The sequence below is a fragment of the Rhamphochromis sp. 'chilingali' genome, assembly GCF_963969265.1.
Source record: "Rhamphochromis sp. 'chilingali' genome assembly, chromosome: 4".
Classification (NCBI taxonomy): domain Eukaryota; kingdom Metazoa; phylum Chordata; class Actinopteri; order Cichliformes; family Cichlidae; genus Rhamphochromis; species Rhamphochromis sp. 'chilingali'.
Window position 1 is genome coordinate 14,899,954 of NC_137948.1, and position 21,504 is coordinate 14,921,457.

The 21,504-nt window shown below is 41.9% G+C and overlaps 3 protein-coding genes across 4 annotated transcripts in view; 2 read left to right on the top strand and 1 right to left on the bottom strand.

Moving 5' to 3' along the window:
- Positions 1-2,443, top strand: part of LOC308395558 (inactive rhomboid protein 2-like) — a 37,526-nt gene extending 35,083 nt beyond the window's left edge. Inside the window, exon 18 of the mRNA XM_080880456.1 lies at positions 1,743-2,443. Within this exon, the coding sequence (XP_080736582.1) occupies positions 1,743-2,174 (432 nt within the window). The 3' untranslated portion in view covers positions 2,175-2,443. The remainder of the gene's footprint in view (positions 1-1,742) is intronic.
- A 136-nt stretch (positions 2,444-2,579) lies between these two features.
- On the bottom strand, positions 2,580-9,384 carry aanat1 (arylalkylamine N-acetyltransferase 1; the record flags this gene model as incomplete). 2 transcript variants are annotated; one of them, XM_080880457.1, is made up of 4 exons in its annotated part: positions 2,580-5,546; positions 6,224-6,378; positions 6,778-6,906; positions 9,195-9,384. In XM_080880457.1, the coding sequence occupies 4 exons, from the start codon at positions 9,382-9,384 to the stop codon at positions 5,241-5,243; spliced, it is 780 nt and encodes a 259-aa protein (XP_080736583.1). In that variant the 3' UTR covers positions 2,580-5,240. The 2 variants fall into 2 exon arrangements, with proteins under 2 accessions (XP_080736583.1, XP_080736584.1); XM_080880458.1 differs by lacking the exon at positions 6,778-6,906.
- Positions 8,802-21,504, top strand: part of ube2o (ubiquitin-conjugating enzyme E2O) — a 45,503-nt gene continuing 32,800 nt past the window's right edge. Inside the window, exon 1 of the mRNA XM_080880455.1 lies at positions 8,802-9,837. Within this exon, the coding sequence (XP_080736581.1) occupies positions 9,406-9,837 (432 nt within the window). The 5' untranslated portion in view covers positions 8,802-9,405. The remainder of the gene's footprint in view (positions 9,838-21,504) is intronic.

Below are 21,504 nucleotides of genomic sequence, written 5' to 3' on the forward strand. Positions count from 1 at the left end.
TTCTCGACCCGACTTTCATGTTTTGGGGTTTGGTGTCTTTAAAACGGATAACTTTTTAAAACGATGTTTTTATTGCTTTTACTGTAACAAATAGAGTCAGCTTGACTAATATTATGTCCACTGTTTATATATTATCTTGAGTTTTTGTTTCAGTTTTAAACTTTTGTTTGGCTCCGTTTTAGGTGCTTCCTGTCCTGCTGCTTAACAGTATAGAAGTAATTCACTGTGGAGTTATTACAACACATTTACCTGCCTTCAGTTAGATTAAAGCTGTTCACGCTCAGAGACTTTAATAGACTTGACATTTTAGAATTAATTAAATCCTGACACTGTGAGAATGTGAAACCTAAAAGCTTTAAACAACAGGAAAAACAATCCAAACAGTGCAAAAGTCAGCGTGTTGACAGTGAGACGTCGGTGAGTTTTCTTCTTTATCTTGGTATTTGAGTGAAAGAATTTGAAGAGTGGTTTCTGGAGAAATATAAAGGGATACCTGGAGATTATATACGTTACTTTCAAGGAGAAATTGGAGAGGAGTGTCTGTCTGTCAGAACACTTCTTAATATAATTCATTAGATTATTTGTACAAAAACATTTAGGTGATTATGAGAGAGTCATACGGGAACACACAAAGCTTCTGATTCAGTTTGAGAGCAGTGAGCAGGTTACTTCTGAATGAGGGGTTTAATAGTGACGACGACTCGTGTGAGGAGCGTGTCAGCCTGCGTGTGTGGGGTGTGTGGGTGGACTGCCGTGCACTTTTTTTTTCTTTTTTTTAAAAATGTTTGTGGGTGTTTAATGTCTTTGCCGATTAGCCATCTGCCTCTCACCAGGCCAAGCTTTGACGTCACCTTAATCTGCTCACCTTTACTGCGTGACCCTGGGCTCATACTGCACATCTTCCCCAGAACTGGATCTTTAACATAAGATAATCTGTGCACAACTAAACCTGCATTACGGTTAGAAAGCTTCAGTATGGATGCACTGAGAGTCGCTTAGAAACTTCTCTGAACCTCTGTCTGCTTTGCTTTAAAGAATAATTTATGAGAGATGCTGGTGAGTTTTTATCCTTACCTTACTTGCAGTAACTACAGTTTACACTGCATTAAGCCTCTTAGTGTCACTCATAATGAGTCGATTTAAATAATTGTTACTTAAAATACTATCCTGGTACTTGCTGCCAGGATTCGGTAATCAGGTTAAATCTTTGCTCCTCTGGGCCTAAACGGCGCGTCTGCCTGGTCTGTCTGTCAGCGAGCTAACTGGTTGTTGCACTTTATTTGCTGTTGTTAAATCACTGATTAATTCAGAGACCTGGTTCGCATTTAAACAAACACAGTTCACTTTAATGGTTTCCTCTGCAAATAACACAGTTCGACAAATCATCTTATTAAAATGTGTTTTTATTTTTTAAAAAATAAATTAAATTTTACAGTTCTGACAACTCCTGGAAAGTTGTTCCAGGAGTTGTCCCCCCTCTCCCACCCATCACCACCACTACTACCACCATGTGTGAGCCTGTGTAATGTGCCAATTAAGTGGAGCAGTTAGAGTCACCCTGACATCCTGTTTGCCCCCTAACAGGACACACTAAAAGCACCTGATGCTTATCATGCGTTGGTCCAGTGCGTCAGGCGTTTAGGTTTTCTGTGCACACTGTGTGAAGCAGCGTGCATGCTGCAGGAATCCTCTTTAGTTCCTGTGTAACTTGGCTTTTTTTCTCTCTCTCTCTCTCCTGACAGGTGGGTCCAGCGGGGTCTCAGTTTGGGCTCCTCGCTTGCCTCTTTGTTGAGCTGTTTCAGGGTTGGCAGATGCTGGAGAAGCCCTGGAAAGCCTTTTCTAAACTGTCGTGCATCATGCTCTTCCTTTTCCTGTGCGGCCTTCTGCCGTGGATCGACAACATCGCCCACATCTTCGGTTTCCTCAGCGGCCTGCTGCTCTCGTTTGCCTTCTTGCCCTACGTCACCTTCGGGACATTCGACAAGTACCGGAAACGTATCCTCATCGCCGTCTCGCTATTGGCCTACGTTGGACTGTTCGCTTCCCTCATCGTTTGGTTTTATATTCGCCGAATTAACTTGCACTGGCTGGAGCATCTGACCTGCTTACCGATCACAAACAAGTTTTGTGAAAAATACGACATAGACCACGACATCGAACATGTGGTGAACTAGTCTGGAGGCCACAGATGACATCTAAATTATCAAACTGCCTGTGCTGACGGCCTACTAGCAATGATGTGATCAGTCATTTGGGTGGGAACTTTTAAATCTCTCTCTCTTTTTTTATTTTTATTTTTTTATTGTTTTCTACTCAAACTCCATGCAACCAGAACTGGATCACTTCCTCCTCAAAAGTCAGGTGACTTTCCTCCTTCCATAAAACATATCCAGTCCTTTTTTAGTCCTCTGTGTCTGGTACGACCTGCAATGTTAATTTGCTAACTGAAAAAGGAAAAGGCACTCAGGACATTAAAACTGCAAAGAGCTGATGGATCCAAAAGATCTACGGAGTGAGAGACTCCTTCAGTGTATATGAAGAGTCGTGTTGAAGTAAAGAAGCCGAGTCAAAGAAGGAGGTTTGAACGACTCTGTCTGACAGTCGTTTCCCTTTAACTCTGTGGACGACGATACCACAGCGGGTCATCAAGCATCTTGTAGCCCATTTCAGATGCTTCCTTGTTTTCGGTAACACTGGATTAACACTACAGACGCCGTCTGCTGCTGTATTTTTTTTTTTGTTTTTGTATTTGCCCATTGCGCGTATGCACTTGGCATGTCGATAGTCTCCGGAGCAGTGAAATGTTATGCTAAAGTTAATGATGTGATCCAAGTACTAACAGCAGTTAAGGCACGGTTCAGTCTACAGCACCTAGTTGCCTTAAACAGAGGCATTTGTTATACTTTGAATACTGCTTGTAATCAACTTTGTAAATAATGAGACATTTTTTGACCCTCAGCTACCAAAGCAAGTTGTCATGCTGCTTTTATGAGCTCGTGTATGCATGATCTTTTTACAGCCACTTCTCCGTATGCCAATGCCACGAACAAATTTTTACTTGAGCTCTACTTTTTAATCACTATTTGATCGTATGTGTCTGGTAACACAGCGGTGCCTAAACTGTATGTTTTTTTGGGGGGGTTTTTTGTTTTGTTTTTTGTTTTGTTTTTTAATTTAATCTGTGAAAAAAAATGGACACAAGAAAACGGTATTTGTTTAGCAGTGATCTCACGGGCTGCTTTTCTCAGATCAAATTAAGATTTGTACTACATTTCCAACTCTGTGAAACAGTCAGACTCACGGGATCACCTCCATGTTTCGCCCAGGTACTGAAATGTTGGTGAAATGCACCGTAAAATGCGTCGCCCTCTCCATTTTCACTCGGTAATGTTCTGAAATGATTTCAAACCTGGACAAACTTCTCTGCACACATACAAGCAGATTTGGAAACGACATGTTTCAGAGGCCCGACAGCCTGAAGTGAAACTGATTCCCCATCACGGGTGTTGTTGTTGTTCGGGGTTGTTGTTTGAGTTGACCCGGACTGTTAGAACCACAATATTGACCGTTGTGTGGAGGATTATGTGAGTTTAGTTACAGACGTGCCCTCGTGCATTTGGCGGGTAAAGTGTGAACAAAGACATCCACCTCTCTTCTTTCTTCTTCTTCTTCTTTTTGTTAAGGAAACCTTTACTGTGCCTTTTGACGTGTGCGCATCTGAATGTTTAACATGAAACACAACAAGCCATTTCCACCATCATGTCTGTATGCAGCAGCTGTACGGCCAGCTGCATGTGCATCGGGACCAAATAATGTCACCCCCCCCCCCTATTTACTGGAACAAAAGGGGAATGCTAAAATTAATTAGAGGAGATGTTCACGGTACTGTTATATGTGAAATTATGTGTATTGAAGCAACCATGTGAAAATACATTACACTGTCAACAATACGTTTGTGAGTAGTTTGATTTCATGTTTTCCCAAACCTGACTGCACTTACTCCCCAGCAATACACCCATCATATGATGAACTGCTGTAGATGTGGAGAAAAGGAAGACTTATAGAGATCACTTGATTTTTTTATTTTTATATATTAGTGCAGGGGGACAGTATTGGCCTGGCAAAGACTCCAATCCGGCCTGCAGGACAGCTTTGGAAAATATGAAGGAGAGTGTACATTTTTGGACCTTTTTTAACTGTAATTTTTATACATTTTACATCTTTTTCTACTGATAGACCTCCCCCACAGCCATTTAAACTACAACTAAGTAATAGATTAACAATTAAATAAGAGAAAGTTCCGGTTGTTTAAGATATCACAGAGATTAAATGTGTAGTTAAGTATCTTTACACTGACAAAGCGGAGTTTCAGTCGTCACTTGGTTGTATATGGCCTTTGTCGTAAAATGAGTTTGACATTTATTGAAGGCTGAAAGCTTCAGATATGTTTCCTCGGTTGCTGTTTTCTTCGGTCCTCAGCAAGCCCAGAAAAATAGAAAAATGTCAAAATGAACATCCCCCTTTCATGTTCAGCAGTAATTAAAAATGTAAATAACATATGAAGACAGAGAGGTTAGAAAATAAAATTTTTATTAGAACAAAACAGTGTAAAAATGAGTTTGTCTTGATTTAAGACTCCGAGGCAAAAATGGAGGCTGTCTACAAGAAAAAGTTGACAAGACCATAAAGAAGACAGACTTTTAAAGTGCCACACGTCCGATTTATAAACGGTCAGTCACGGGATCACTGAAGTCTTAATAGAAGTTAAATGTTAATATTTAGCCTTGCTGATATCCCTCCTTTGTCATTTTAACTGCTGTTACATATTATTGGAGAATTACTAAAGGAATTAGTTTTATTTAAACGTGTCCTCACTGTTTAAAAAAATAAAAGAAATAAAGAAGGCAGCAGTTCTGTTGGACACAAATGTCCAGCGTTTATCAAAATAAAGATTTGGGATTTTGGTTTTTGTGTAACGAACTCACTACAATGCAAATCAAATCTTGCTTTCAGGACACTTTTGCAAACCACTGCTGTCGACATCTCTCGGTTTTTGGCTCTCTGCAGACTCCGGGTCAGAATTCACACGTCACTTCCTGCCAAACAAACAGGCTTCACTCACAGACAGCGATGATCACAAACACTCACTGCACCGCTCATCACGTGCTCCCTGTACCCCGTTTCTCAGGGGTCTTCACCTCCTTTCACAGCTATAGAGAATCCACATCAAGTCTGTGTCTTCAGCAGCCACTGTTGCGCCGCATGAAGGCGTGGCCCCTCACGGGGTAGAACATTTCTGTGAAGTTAAGGGGCCCCACCGTGATGTTGCTGGGGCCTAGCATTTTAAAGCCTGACTTCTGGTAGAAGGGGACCAAGAAGTCCTCACACATGAGCACGGCACGGCGGACGTAGGGCAGGCAGCGGAGGTACTGCAGGTAACGCCACATCAGGATGGAGCCTTTTCCCTGCTGGCGGAAGGTCCGGTGGACGGCCAAAACGTGGATGTGAACGGTGGTCCCGTGAGGCTTGTGTAGCGTAAGGGCGTCCTGGAGAGGAAGAGGAGAGCTGTCAGTAGAAGTAAAACATCCTGCTGGGTACCCACAGAAATATTTAAAGCTTAAAAGACCCCCAAAAACCATCTTTAATAATTAAAGCTAAATGAAGGGCTCAAGTTTAAATGACTCTGGTTTCATTAAAAATAATTTCATATTGGAGTTAAAATGACGTCAGCAGGATTCATCATCATAACTTTTAGTTGAATGAAAAGTATGAGAATTAAAAGATGGTGAATAAACTCTTGAATGATAATGATGATTGTATTTGGGATTAAAAGCTGCATATTTTGAAAATATATCAGCTACATGTTGACTCCAGCCTGCAGTCCTCGAATATTAAATGTTTATAGCAAACAGTCTTTCATTCTTGGTTGGATTCGCATAACTGCGTCATCATGAAGAAATTTAAGATCTGATTTTTTTTTTTATTGTTTCTGCTAGGTGGAAACTTAAAACTCGTACAGCTGCAGGCTTAAAAGAAATTGTCAGGCAGCTTCCATGATTATTGTTGTTCTCTCTTCGGTTGGCACTAAACTCGTATGTCGGCAAGATTTATCACCATACACTGAATTTTATGCACTTGAAGCGCCTCTCTTAATCTGTTGAATCTTTGCTCGACTCTCAACCGGAGATAAATCACTGTCCAGGTGTCTTCCGCTCCGTCTTACCGTGGTAAGCCTCTCCTGGTCCCACAGTGAGCCGATGATAAAAGCCACCAGCCGTCCCTCCTCGAACCAGCCAAGAGACAGCTCAGGACACAGAGTAAGGAAGTGACGCACCTCGTCCAGGTGGAGAGGACACTCACCGGAGACAGAGATGAAAGCTGTGTGAGGAGGAGGAGGAGGAGGAGGAGGAAGAAGATAAGGGTCACGGTTGCCACAATCAGACAGTTTTATTAGTTGTGCAGGATGTTAAAGAAGCTGAGCGTAATGTTCCCAAATGTACTGACTGCTAAGCACAAGGAAAGTGTACAGGACAGTTAACTGAAGAGAATCTGCCCGTGAATAAAATCAGTGATGGCTCAGGTTTGTAGAGAGCTTTCTATTCAGTCGGAGAACATAAATAAAATCTGTGTTTTTAGCTGAGAATCTCTCCCCGCAGTTTTCTTAAAAGACGCTTGGCGTGCGTAAATCTGCATAAATACGCGCGTCCTCTGAAGAAATTCAGGCAGGTATTTAAAAGCACCGTTGCTCTGTAACGTAAGTTCAAAGAGTCTGCTTACCTTCTCTTTCAATCTCGAATACACTGATGGCATCTTCCGGGCTGAGGGAGCGGAACTCGCTGGCCGGCAGCGTGTGGCGGCGGCCCTGAGGCACCGGAGAGCGCATGGGGAGAGGCTTCAGGAAAGGCACTGCGCTCACCACAGACATAGTCCTGATTATTCCCAGAAAGTTTCGCAGGAAAACTAAGAGTGCTGCGCTGACAATTTCCTGTCTGATTTCGTGTCAGTCTCTTTTTAAACAACGAGATGAAACTTGTCTGGCTGTCCGTGATCCGCGCGTAACTGTACAGCGAGAACTGGCGCAGACTGAACAGAGTGGAGCGCTTCCAGTATTTATACCGTTTGTAATCCTGAAGTGAGCTGTATGGATAAACCCTTTACTCCCCGTGAGTAAACTGAACCATAAACATATTTACAGGAGGGATAATCGTCTTGCCTCCATCAGACCAACCGATTTGGATTTGCTTAGTTCCTACACCAAACTCGTGTTCGCCTGCTGTAAAGTCAGGTTTAAGTTTCATAAAGTTGGAAGTTGGACTGGTTGGAATAAACACAATAACGTAGGTATAGATATTTGGAAAATTATTTTCTGGCTGGTTAATCATCAGAACGTCAGTGATGATTAATTGTCACACTGAGGAGATTGCGTGTTTCTTAACTGGACCAACTTAAGGGCTCGACTTACCACTCTTCATGTGATTTCTCTGAAGGAGACTTGTCTATCCATAGCCGCTTTAAGCAGAGTTCACGATTTTTCCATGGGTTATTTTTCCAGTTCTGTAAGAGGATTAGGCTACAGGATGTGTAGGAGCTTGTTTGTCACCTGGTGGGGTTTTAAGCTCCCTGAAGAATTTATCCTCTCCAAACAAACTTTTACCCTCATGAGATGAAATCATAAAATAATTTACTGCATTTTATCGCTTTTAGAGGGCATTTCCCAACAAATTAATGCAAACTGACACCGAGAGCAGGATATACAATGCTTAACAAATTTATTAAAACACCACCTAAATGTGAGGTTTATGCCACAGTTACACTAAATTAACAATACTGATGATTAGCAAAATGACTTATGTTTGTCTAATAGTAAATTCACCAGTGTGCTTATTTAATGCGAAACGATAATTATTGTTGTCATCCTTGAATTTACAAAAAAAGCTTTTTATTAAGATAACAAATGAAAGCTATTTATTTGCAGTGCTGAACAGAAAAATTAGTTTCAGTGGTTGACTTTTGTGCTCATGTTTATAGGTCAGGTGATGTAATAAATGTAATGGGGACACCTCCTTTTCTGACACTAAACACTTCTATCCCCACGTTCTTCCTAAAAGACAAATTTTACATGTTCTTGTTTGCAAAACTGCAACTGTGCTGAAGATGTTGAGACAGTCGCAACAGTGCTGTTCAGCAAAGGAAATATAAATAATCTGTTATCTGTGTTTTCTCCTGTGTCTTTAGGTATGAGACGGTTTTAAATATTGTTAATGCCGTGTTTTTTCCCCCCTGTGTTTTTGTAGCTTGTTTTTGGATACAATGTCTTCGTCACAAAGACATGCCTGGGTTGGGTTATTTGGTGGCTGTAGGTGTCAATGGTTGTCTTTCTCTACGTGTGAATCTTGTGATAATCTAGTAACCTGTTCAAAGTATTCCCTGCCTCTCAATCTGTCTGAGATAGGTAACCCTGAATCAGATAAGTAGAAGAGGATGGAATATTCAAGTCACATCAAGAATATTTCCTGGTTTTCAGTCTTCACAAATTTATAGACCTGTTCCTTTAAAAACAGATTAAACTGTCACATATTCTGTCTCCTGTACACTAATGGGGTTTACTTTGTAAATGTCTTTGAGAACTTGGAAACTGAGAAGATTATCATAAAAATCCCCACAAAAACCAAATCTAAAACAAAACAGATATATCCTTAAAGCAAACAACTGATGTTTAATTATGGGGCACTGAAAATTAATAAACTCAGGCTACTTCAGATGTATATTTGTGGAAAGATGTTAAATAATAAATAAAGGAAAACTTTTTTTATTGTTAACTGAGCTGCATGTTTATTTGTATAGCGTTCACTGTGCAACAATATTAAATCATTTAGGTAAGATCCACAAAGGATCATAGATCTCATTCACACACACACACACACACACACACACACACACACACACACACACACACACACACACACACACACACACACACACAGAGATGTCTTTTTTAACTATCGTTACTTAGGAAAATATAATTTAAAAGGGAACATAGCTAAATATGATGAAATTTCTAATAATAAATATTAGTAATTTACAGCAGAAAACGAAATGTAACCATTAAAATATTGGCGTAAAATAAAAATGTACACAATTAGAGTAAGTTAGAGAGTCTCCCATCAGCAGATTACGAATCATACTTTACGTACAGCCTGCGGTCTTTCTCGGTGGCTCCTGTTTCTGGCTCTCGGCGCCCCTCAGTGGTGACAGCGGGTACTGCGTGATGACGCTGCCACACTGCGCTTCATACGTAGCCCGCGTAGCTACGTAAACACGTGCGCTTCGCTGCTTCCAGGTTACAGTTTTTTTTATTCCACCGTCATCCTCGCGCTCCAGCATCGCTCCCTGACAACAGCGGCGATGGCGGAGCCCGTAGCATCGGATGCAGCGGCCAAGACAGACGCAGCAGCAGCGGCATCATCACCCACACCGGGCCCCTCTCCCGTAGCCAGCCCGGGCTCCGAGCCTCCTTCCATGGCTCTCTCCCCCACCGCGGACGGCTCACAGCGGCTGCTCTTCTCCCATGACCTGGTCTCCGGACGATATCGCGGCTCAGTCCGGTTTGGCCTCGTACGGATGATCCACGGCGAGGAGGATTTTAACTCAGACTCGGACCTCGACGATGGCGGAGGGAGAGGCGGAGACGGCGGCGGCGGTGGAGGAGGCGGACGAGTACCGTGCGGTTCGGACACTGAGAGCGCCGTGGACACCCCAAGTCGGCCTCTCGGGAGGGGATTTGTCCGCGTCCAGTGGTACCCCGAAGGTGCGAAGCAGGACATCAGGGAGACAAAGGTACCACACAGCTGCTAACGTGCTTACTGTTTACCCCGGCAGTCGGTGGTTATCTCAGCCTGACGTCAGGACTGCTTTGTTTCACCTGCCTGTTGTGGTTTTTTGGAGAGGGGGGTGATCGGCGGACTTGTTACCCAAGCAGTCATCAGCTTCACCTGATCCATCAGACTAAAACCTGCAGCCTAGCTCGCTAATTGGCTAGCATTCAAGCACACAAGCTAGCTAGCAGTTTAGCTCGTAGCCTCATGTATTTCAGCTGGTCCCGGCAGGTTGAGCAGGGTTGATCCACCTGACTGCAGCCAGCTCGCTGCTAGTACACCAAACACACACACACACCACTGACCGGACAGGTAGGGTCTTGCACAGGTCCTGTCAGGTGCACCTCCCTGCTTAGACACCTTACACCTATTGATTAGCTCATCCTTGACTCAGTGTAGATCCTCAGCTGGGTGTGACCTGGCCTGAGACCAAGCTTTGTGTGTGATAGAAGATCTCTTATTATTATATAAACATACATATCTGAGTTGAACCTGATCCCAAGCACCGAGGTCAGACCAGGAGAACGAGGCTGTAATCGTTGCCCTGTCCCCTCTATCAGCTGCAGATGTTTTCCAGCTCAGTCACAATGAATGAGTTAGTTGAACAGCAGGGATTTAATTTGAAATTTTTAATTTCTTTAGAGCACATTTACTTTTCATTGCGTTTATTATTTACCTTAATTAGTTCAGAACATTGAAACCAAACTCGTGCTGCTTCTTTTGCATCATTGTGAGCATATTTTTGCAGTTTTTTTTTTTTAGTTTTTTTTTTATGGCTGCTGGTCATTTTAATATTTTAATATAATTTTGATAGTGCAGATATGCTGAACTGAGAATTTATAGTCTATGGCTGATAATTTCTAATGCTCCTCTATAGCAGGGTTTTACATATCTAACACTAACAATAATTGCTTCCACCCAATTATCTGCTCGATCTACCTCCATGCCTTGGGGTTCTGTAGTGTCCTTTTAGTCATTTGAATCCAAATCTTGTTGATTACTGTGCTTTGTATTTTCTCTGTCGTTTCAAATGTCGGGAACATTACCAAGAAGATTTGAATTAGTTTTTTGCATTAGTTCACACAGACCTAGAGACTGGATGGAGAGTGGTTGCTGGAGGTTGCTGTCTTTTGCAAACTGTATGCTGCGCCAATAACCTCCTTGTGGTTGCTGCAGTCACCTGTAGTTTGCATGGAAGGTGTCAACTTGCCCGTATTTGCCAACAAACCATTGAGCACTAGTGAAATTTACACTGCTCACCTTTAATGTAAGAGTTGTACCTTACTGCTGAAACCACCATGTTTCAAAAGGCGTAACTCTTTACTTTGAAGGCAAACATTAGCTATTAACACACAAGTGTTGCACTCTTCAGTTTCACTGCCACTTGGCGAATAAAGAAGTCAGTCTTCTCTGCAAAGGACGAGTGACCACAGCAATCACAAAGAGCTTTTTGGTGCAGCACCCTGTCTGGGCATCAGCGCCTGGAGATTCGGTTATTCATAGTTTCAGATCATCCTTAAGGACACTAAACCTAGTGTAGGTTATATTTTTTGGGAGGGGCTGTTAAGTGAAGAGGGTACAAAAAGGGTACAAAGATCAGGGAAGACTGTGCAAATGTCCTCAGGCAGATTTGATATGGGTCAGGTGCTTTACCCATGAGCTAAACCAGCACCCAAGAATTTAGACTCTTGCATCCCAAATAGTACAGTTGACATTATTTTAACTTTAATTAATTACATCACTCGTTGGTGGTGGTTGGACACTGTGAACCTGTATGTTAAAAATTCAGCTGTCATTGTTGATCAGTAGTTTGTTGATACTACCAGTATGTTCAACACTGGGGCGATTATGTGGAGTGCAACCAATATGAATCAATACCTTTTAACTGAGATATCAAGGTGATTGATTAAAATTCTGAAGGCTATTGAGGTATGAAATATAGATTTAGACTCCTGGACGCCATTCATTTGTTTTGAAGTTTAAAGTCTGCATTTATAAAGTAGACAGCAAATATTTGCAAACCTCTGGCGATTTCTCTGAGTGATTGCAGTCAGTCCAAATCAGACTGCAACAGCTTGTAGAAAGATTGCCACCCATCAGGTAGGTTGAACCCCCTGGGTCGTAATATTCCCAAAGTATTTGTATTTAATGTATTTATTTAACGAAATATTCATATTTGGCGCCCCTGTATCGAAACAATATAACAATGCAAAAATACACTGACACTATGCTGTATTGATTTTTTTCTTTTTTTTCCTTTTTCTCACTCATAATAATTAACAGAGTACCACACAAAAGCATGAATGCTGGTAACAGTGCCAGACACTCAGATTTTAAGCTCTACAAAAATTGACCAGAGGAATCTAAATGGTCCGTAACACTTTGACTGTCTGGTGCAGTCAGCTGCTGCCTGTATTTGTCTAAGTGGCCACGCCCTGAACTCTAGCATCCTTTCTTCTTCTACTTTCAGCTGCTCCCTATATGGGTCTTCACATCTGCCTCCATCACACTCTATCCCTAGCATCCTCTTCTGTCTCATCAGCCCTCTGCATGTCCTCCTTCACTACATCCATGAAACCTCCTCAACATCCTTTGTCATATATATCCACTATCCCTCCTCTGCACATGGTCCAACCATCTCAGCCCTGCCTCTCTAACCTCTTCTCCAAAACCGTAACCAGAGCCGTCCCTCTGATAGCCTTATTTCTTCTGAGCATCTTCAACTCTGCCACCTCCAGGTTGACTCCCTTTATTTCTCTCCTCACAGCCATCTTTGAAACCTTCCCTTTTGCTTTAGCCACTATTCTTCTGTCACAAATCACCTGCGACACTCGTCTCCACCCACTCCACCCTGGATGAATTATAAAAAAAAATCAGAGATTAAAACCATTTTTCTCCTGGGCAGTTAACATGCTTTTTAATGCTGTACATTTGAACATTTTAACATGGAAGTCTGTAGTGACTGGATTTTGGAGCCAGCCTCGAGGAACAGCAGTGTGGAGCGCTTCAGCATCAGACCTTGAATTCAGTCGAATCTGGACAGCACATATGTGATGTTGGTACAGAAAGTCGCTAACCTGCATCGGTATAAACTACAGTCTCAGCCTTCTAAAACCTCTTGTCAGCTTCAGTTCAGTTAGACATGTAAATTGCTGCGTACATCTTTGTGTAGTTTTACCATTTTACCACCAGATAATGAAGACGTTTTAGCAGGTGCAGACTTTGCAAACCTGTTGTTCTGTGCATCCTCTAAGCTTCTCTGGGGTTCTCCTGGGCTTTGTGGAAAAGGGTCACAGAGTTTAAAGGAGGACAGGCCTGGAACAAGCTCACACAGACTCATTTCAGAGACAGGATGCGACCAGAAGAAGCCTATTTTAGAGCCCAGCGCTGCCTTGCTTTGTCTTTCCAGTTAAATGAGAAAAGTTCTGGTCTGAGTGTCATTCAGACCTCAGTCAGAACAAAGGCAGAACGACGCGCCCCTTAAACAATGACGCTGATGTTTACGCAGCACCATGTCCTCTGTGTCGATGTGCACATGTATGGGTTTCATTGTGTGTCGTATTCGTGATTTCTCCTGTGCTTATCTGCACGCCCAGTCTCAGCAAGCTCATTTTGCATAAATCCTGAGAGTACAGTTTTACATCCTAATCAATCATTCATGATCACATCCTGCAGTATGCAAAGTTGCACATCTTCAAGGTGCTGTTTGCACAAAATTTCAACTTTTTATTTATTTATTTTTTTCTGCAGGCTGCACCTCATTTTCACTTCACGTTTTCTCTCAGGAGCGATCAGTGGAGAGAAAAGTGATGCTTAGAGTTACTCTCGGGTTTCATAAAGCAGACATTTTCACAGCGAAATAAGATTTTGGACATTGCGACCATTATGTGCAAACTCTAAATGATACAAGGCGATCAGTCTAATGTAGTTTCTTTGTTGCTTCATTTTAGCGCATGAAAGTGAAACCGTTCAAAGTTAAAATGATTGAAATGCTAAAATCTCTGCTTGCACAACGAGGAAGCCTCGCAAAGATTTAAAATGTACACAAACGTAGTGTTGCCAGAAACAGTATGAGATTAAACAAAGTGGTCAGTTTAATGAAGATCTGCCAGCAGGCGTGGTGCCCCATCGAGCAGCCTCGTACGCCACTGGTATTACTTTTGATATAAAAAACTATCAACGACTATGAGCTTATCTGCATGTTGCAGACTCTTTAAAAACTCTATCTGGGCTTTGTGGTCACCCTCCTGACTGACGTTACAACACGGTCCCATTGATTTTTAGTATAACGCACATCGAGGAAGGAACAGTGAAAATGAAACGGCAAGCTTGCTGAGCTTGTGGTGTGAACATGCATCGTGTACGACATGTTCGGTGTTACTTTGTTTATTTAAAAATGCACCAGCGACATCAGTGTACATTTAAATAGCTATTTGGCGGTGCGCTAAACATCTGAGAACATCCGTGTTTACTTTTAAGCCTGCCCAATATCTAATATGGTGAAGGGTGGGGACAATATGAGAAGCTGTGCTGCTGATGTTAAAGAGGTTGTCGCGGTCAGAGCGTTAGCAGCTCTCGACGCCATAAACTTTGAGTTGTTGTGCAATGTCAAGCCAATAAAACCATTCAATTGCACAAGAAAAACAACTGTTGTTATATGATTTAATTTATGATTACTTTTATGTGATTGTCAGTTTATGTATCACTCACAGATGTTAAATTACCGGTACCGTATTTTTCGGGCCATAAGGCGCACAGGATTATAAGGGGCATTAAGTGAAACAAAATGGTCAGATAAGTCAAACTTTACGAAACTCATTCTTCTTGCTTCCTCCACTTCCGTACCATTGATTAATTAATGTGGAATTCTCTCGCAGCTGCTCTATTCCCATGTTGTTGCAGTATATTAATCACTAACCTCGTATTGTGGATGGATTATCTCAGTTGTTCTCCTGACTGAAGTTTACAGCATCCTGCCATGCGATTGCATTTGTCCCCAACCATTGGATCGAGTGGAAAAAAGTTAGCGTTCATCTTCTAGCTTCACTGTGTTTGTTATGCTAACATAGCTGTGACGCTGGTAATCACGTAGCACATCATTATATACCAGCTAGCCCAACTTCAGTAACCCTAAAAAGCCACTGCTGTTTAGTTTTCGGTCTTCATTTATGTTGGAAGTGATAGCAGAGCTGTACGTTTTAATTTTTTCAGAAATCTCTGTCAGGACATGGTATATCATGTTTAGGTGGAAACTAGCGAGCTAACTTCCTGCTAACTTTTAACTCCGTTAAATTTAATAAATTCTGTTTTCATGGATGCCTGGATGTTAAACTTAATTGTTACACCTGGTAAAGCAGCAACACTGATCATTTTATTACAGATGAAAGAATTTAGACAGTTTTTAACTTTCAAAGATGCGGCAGTGTTCGTTCGACTTCAGGTCCTGAAGCGGATGGAGTTTTGGACCCTGATTACTCTGCGAGGCTCCTGATTACGGTAGCTCCGACAATCCATCAAGCGGTGCGGCTTCCTATCTTACCAAAGTCGCACTAAAACATTTGCTGACAGATTTTTGTACCACATAAAATCGGTTCGAGGTCAGTAAGCACAACCAGAATTCATACATAAGGAAAATTAAAGGATTTTAAGTGCCTCATAGTGCAGAAAATACCCTATGTCCTAAAACATAACAATAGCAATAACTGACTTAAATAATGGATGACCTCATCTTCCGTGTTGTCAAACCTATGACACCATATACCAACTATACATACCTGACCACATCACCACCACCAGGTGGTGCTTTTTGAGTGTTTCCGCCAAGACCGTCTCTCTGGACATGTCGGAAGACACAAACTCTACTGGCGATTACAGTTTTTGGTCTCCTGACCATTCAAACAGAGCCGGGATGTTCAGGAACGTGCTTGAATCTGAAAATCAGCAGGAAATTCCAACAAACTGCAGTCCAGCAGCTCTGGGAAATGTAAGCAATGGATATGATGTATCCATCCAAGAGCACCAACCAAAACTTGTGCTTTCTGATCTTTGGTGACTTTTAATTCAGGTAGGTGGAATTGTTCTCTCTGAGGAAGGAAATGGCATTTCCCTTTTCGTGGCGCTAAAACTTCATACGATGGAGTCTGCTTCCACTTTCAGACAGCGTGCTGAATTTTTGTCATGGGTCATTAATTAACATCAGCCCATCATGCTCAGACCAACCTCACTGAAATAGTGAATTACACCATGAGAAAGTGAATTTTAAAAAAAATAAAAATGTTGACTGGAAATGAGACATGCTGACAGTTTAGTCCCAGGTGGCTGTTATGGTAATGTGCAGGCTTTTTCTGTACCCTGGGAATGGTTTCATCCCACCTTCTGCTCTCAGAGTCAGTTGAATTGTCAGGGCTTTCTTGGCGTGCTGTCATATGATGAGCTCCCACTTTCGCTGCTCTTGCCCGTTACAATGCCCTCGAGTTAGCAGCATTATGCATTCATTAAGGTTCACTGCTCTGAATACAAATCAGACTGATCTGATTTGTGATTAATAAATTCCACTCGGCTGCTCGCAGTGCTTGACCCCACGGTGAAATGAGGAAATAAAACATTAGCATTTTGTCGCTTATGCTAAGCCATTATCGTTATGTTGCAACTGAAACAGGAAGTTCTGGATCAATAGACATAAATAAATCCCGGTGAATAGGGAGACTCCAGGTCTTACTGCATTTATTTTTGCCTTTTCATCGTGCTGGAAGGTTTTTCTTTTTTTCTGTTTGTTTTAAAGGCACTGCTGAGCAAGTTATTTAGGGAAGCTTGATGCTGCGTTTATATGGGAACCTTTTCTTTGGATTGTCCTTCAACTCAAAGTGCTCTCAAATTACTGAATAGTTTTGGTAGACTTGTGACTTGCACACAGAACCTTTTGGCAGCTGTAGCAGTCCGTCTGTGCAGGTTTCTTCTGTTTGGTCTACGGGGGGAACAGTTCTGCAGTTTTGTACCACAACTCCAATTTTCCTGTACCACAGTCACTATGTGGTGCTGTTAAAACACGCCAGTCTGGTGAAACCTGGAATTTTGAAAAATCGTGCAGGTCCTGAGTGAATAGCAATTTTTAACAAAGTACATGAAAAGGAATAAGTGTACATATCCCAACATACAGTACATTCAAGCATGTTTAGCATGGGTTCAAGCCTGATAATGTAGAGCTTAGTTTGTAATTAATAAAATTAAAAATTTTGGATCTCACTGGAAAAGATCTGCTGATCTGACTCCTGCTAGTTTATAGCAGATTTGTGTTACGTCATACTAGTTGCTGGATGGAAGAAAATGCAAATGTATAAGAGAAATCATAGTTACATAAGCTATTTGTTTTTTGTTTTGTTTTTTTGATAATAAGATGACTATTTTGTTATTAGGAAATCATGAACACCCCTACATGGGCGGGGGTTATATTCACTGTATGCTATCCTTAGCATGGAAACCGTGATGGCAGCCATCAGTCTGTTTGTCTCTCAGGCTTGTAGTTTAATTAGTTTAAATTCTTGTGTGAACAACAGGTTTATTGCTCTTGTTTGCAGCAAATGGGGGGAAAATCCATCAAAATTTCAAGTGGGAGGAAGAGCTGAATGCTGTAACCGCAGGGTGACTCCCATCTGTCAACCTGGCCCTCCACCCTGCCCCCATCCATCCAGCTACACAAGTGTGGTCAACCCCCCCAGCTGACCTACACAATAGAAACATGTCTTTCACTGTGTGGGCTGACTGCTGATTTACACTCGGGCCACTGCACCACACGGTTTTCTTTCACCTCTTATCCATCTTCTGGTCATGATCACATACATTGCTTTTAGTCCCATCGAGCCCTCGCCTCTTCAAAAGCATTTTAGCTGCAGCGCTGCCGAGCACTTGAAGAGATCATCTTACTGCTGAAATGCGTTTAAAACACGAGGTCGGGCTGTATTTTTATTTTTTTTATTTCTGGTTCTTCTGTTAAACACGTGGAGGCTAAACAAAGTGACTGTAAATCGATCACCGAGGACAGTATTTCAAGAAATGCACAGAGTAATCTGACCGAGTAGAATAGGTGTGATTAGCTTTAGGGGTGGGAATTAGCAATGTAATGATACAAATTATACAAACACTCATTACATGGCAAGCAAGCAGTAATGTTTGTGGCTAAAAATGACGCCAGTGGTGGAGGTCTGAATGAGAGGGTCCATGTTCTAGTCTTTACCACAGTTCTATCACTTTATAACAGCTGTACGAAGAGGCTTGAAATTTTATTCCTGGGGTGTGGCTGCTCTGACTGACAGGTCGATGGACAGCCTGTGTGTGTTTGGCTTCACCTCTGCTTATTCAAGTTACCAAACTTGTGGTGCATTTTTAGCTCAGTTATCTAACGATAACATGGCTTGCATTCATAGACTGTATATAAAGGATGGCTCTAACTAAAGGGTCTGAAAAGTGGAGATGGTGCAAAGTGTCTTACATTTGCATTTTTCCTAAGCAGGCCAGCAGACAACGACTCCTGTGGTTGCAGGAAGGGGTTTGTGTGGATGCCTCCCTGTTTGTTTCTTACATAGCCGAAAATGACACTGTGTTGGATTACACAAATATTTTAAGTCCAGTCTGACTGCAGGATGATCGCGCAATACATCACAGTACACACAAAGGAAAAATTGAGTGTTCATTCACTTCGCTGTGGTGTCAGACTGCGTGTGTCGTCCTTATTGATTAAGCTTGATTAGTTGATAAAGCAGCAAACACAGTTACTGTCTGGACTGAGCGGATGATATTAATCACATTGCTTATCTCCACTTGTTTAGTCTGCTCAGCTTGTTTAAAACCTAAATCATTTATTCTGCCAGTTCCTCTGTGTTTAACCTGCCGCAATTCAAGTTGGATTTAATCAAACGTTTTTGTTTTTAAAAATTAAAAAAGTAGGATCAGTAGAATTTGATTAAGTCCTTCAGAGCTGTGGTCTTATGTCTTTTAAAGGTCACCTGAGTGTTGCCGATTGTCAAAACAGCTACTCGGATGTCGCACACTGCTCAGCACTAATACCCATCAGATGACTGTATGCATCCGTCAGTGGAGTTTGCTCAGAAGCCTCCCGCAGGTGCTCGTGGTAGGCTGGCAGACGTTGGCGTAATCTGGGACACGAAGCTGTTGCCAAGGCCCGCCCAACGGAGCTTTGGAGCCCAGAGCCTTGGTTATGGTTTGTGCAGGTGCCAGGCAGGGAAACAAACAGACGAGGGGCAGGGCACCAGCCACCGTACTGTACGCTTCCTCGAAGAACAGTGAAGCAATCCTCCTAAAATTGCATGAAGTTCTTTTTCTTTAATGCTGACTGTACATGCTGCAGCAGGTAGCTGCAAAAGTCTGTGAATAGTGGATGCAAACATCTGTTTTGTGTTCATCCCTCAAGAAAATGTTCAGGTTAAAGTTATTTATTTGTCTTCTTGGAGATGGTTTCTGACTGGTAAAACACAAGCTTCACGACTAGAACAGTTATGCAGTGTTTAGACCTATTTTTATTGGATCAGGAGAAAATCTGAAAATGTTGCTCGTCAACATTAAATCATGTTTAGTCAACTTGCTGTCTTGTTTGAATTGTTCGGGGAAAAATAAATCAGAAACTTCTCATTTTTTTTCTTTGAAACTGTCATTTTGTGCGTTACTGTTACACTAAAGTAGTTCAAGTTTATTACGTTTATTCACAAGCACATTTTAAAATGAACAAAGTGCTGTGCATGCTGAAGGAAAGACAACTTAACTGTATGATAACAGGGGGAAGAAAATGGGGAAAAACTTCTAACCAGTTTTAAATAAAATGCAAATCAGTCCGTGTACTATTGCGTCGAAACGTCAAAAATAAATAGACACGAAGCAATAACTTTGAGGACTCCTCGGCTGCTGTTTTCAACCATCAATTACCCATAAACACACGAGCAGCGAGTGCAGCTCATGCTGTACTGAGTGTGTGATAGTTTATTGATTTGACAGCATTTGATGGTGCTCTAGACGGCACACGACTACAATGCTGCTAAATGCGCGGTGACTTTGCTTTGTTGTCTTATCCATCAGAGCAATCATGAAAACGCAGACAGACATGGAGGATGTCTAGGTAGGTTGTGATGAAGCTGCTCAGCAGGTAAAGGAAGGATATGTCTGATGTTTTTCTTTTTCACCTTTTAGACCTCCTCCTCGGGGGTCATGGCTTTTAGAGTGCAACCAGTTTGTTGTTAAAGTGTGAAATGGACGGGACAAGCTGTGAATCTGCTGTGCTCTCTGAAGACTTCAGGCCTCGTGGATCATCTTGCTCTGTTATCCTCCTTCCATTTAAGCTACATCCAAGTTGTTACAGACTGTATGAGGGTTTGGGCAATTTAGTTTTTTGTTTTTTTTTAAATCGACCTTTTAAAATGTGGGTAAACATTGGTGCTGTGTTAATTTGCAGACTTTGGCTAATCGTGGCACCAGCAGCCATCTGTTCCTGCTGGTTAAAGTCCATGTTGCCTGTTGGGAATTTGGTTACACATTGCTCTGGTGCAGTGCCAGTTTATTCTGACACAGCCTACATTAAACTTCATTTTCACTGAGATGTTGTCAGACCGAGCTGGTTAAACTAGATGTCCAGCAGGTATTCAGACCTGCCCACGACCAGGACAGGGAGTAAAATCAGACTAGCTCACTAGTCTAAAGTCATGAAACAGTCAAACCTGAGTAGTCTAATGGATGAGGTTAAACACTGTCTGTACTAATATGGTGTAAATCAAAGAACCGTTTAAGCCGTTGGTTACATTCGGTTTTAACTGAAGTCTGATCTCAGATTAGTTTGAGTGGGGCTAACGTTAGCCTTCTCTGCTGCTTGGTTAACAGATGCATAGAACACCAACTGATGTGTAATGTATGAGGTCACGGTTTTCTTACTGTAACCCGGGAGATGAATTTTGTTTCCTGTCTGCCGTGTCTACAGTGAGCAGACATGCTTGCACGAGAGACGAGCGCAGACAGGAACCTTAATCCCTGCATTAATTCCACTGTTGTCAGCACCGCGTTCAAACTTGAAAGTGAAACATGCGTGTTCCTCATCACGACTTGTCAGACTTGTCGTTCAAGCTTTTACAGAAAAGTGACTAAAGTGTTCATTTAGACATAAAATCATCAGTTCTGATGATTTTAAAGGATAAAAGGTGCCTGTTGTGTCTGAGAGTTGTTTTTTTTTTTGTTTTCTTTTTCTTTTTTCAAACGTGTCTTTATCTCCATCCCACCCTTCTTCATTTCTCTCGCTCCCCTGCGTTCTCCTCATCTCCCCCACCTCCCACCACCTCCTTCACCTTCTCCACCTTCTCCACCTTCTCATTAACAGCAGCTGCATTCACAGCTTTTTCATTCTGAATAAAATCAGCTGTTGTGGGATGTGATTTTCATATAATCTGGTGTTTACATGCTCTGACGCAGTTAAATGGACAGAATAACGTCATGTTCACTGCAGCGCTTGTTATTGTGACTCATTTCTTTCATTTTTTTTAAGGTAGAGCTAATGTGCTTCTCTCTGATTTCAGCCTCACTTGTATGGTTACTCATATTGATACGAAGTAGTTTAATTATTAGTGCGTGTTCAACTATG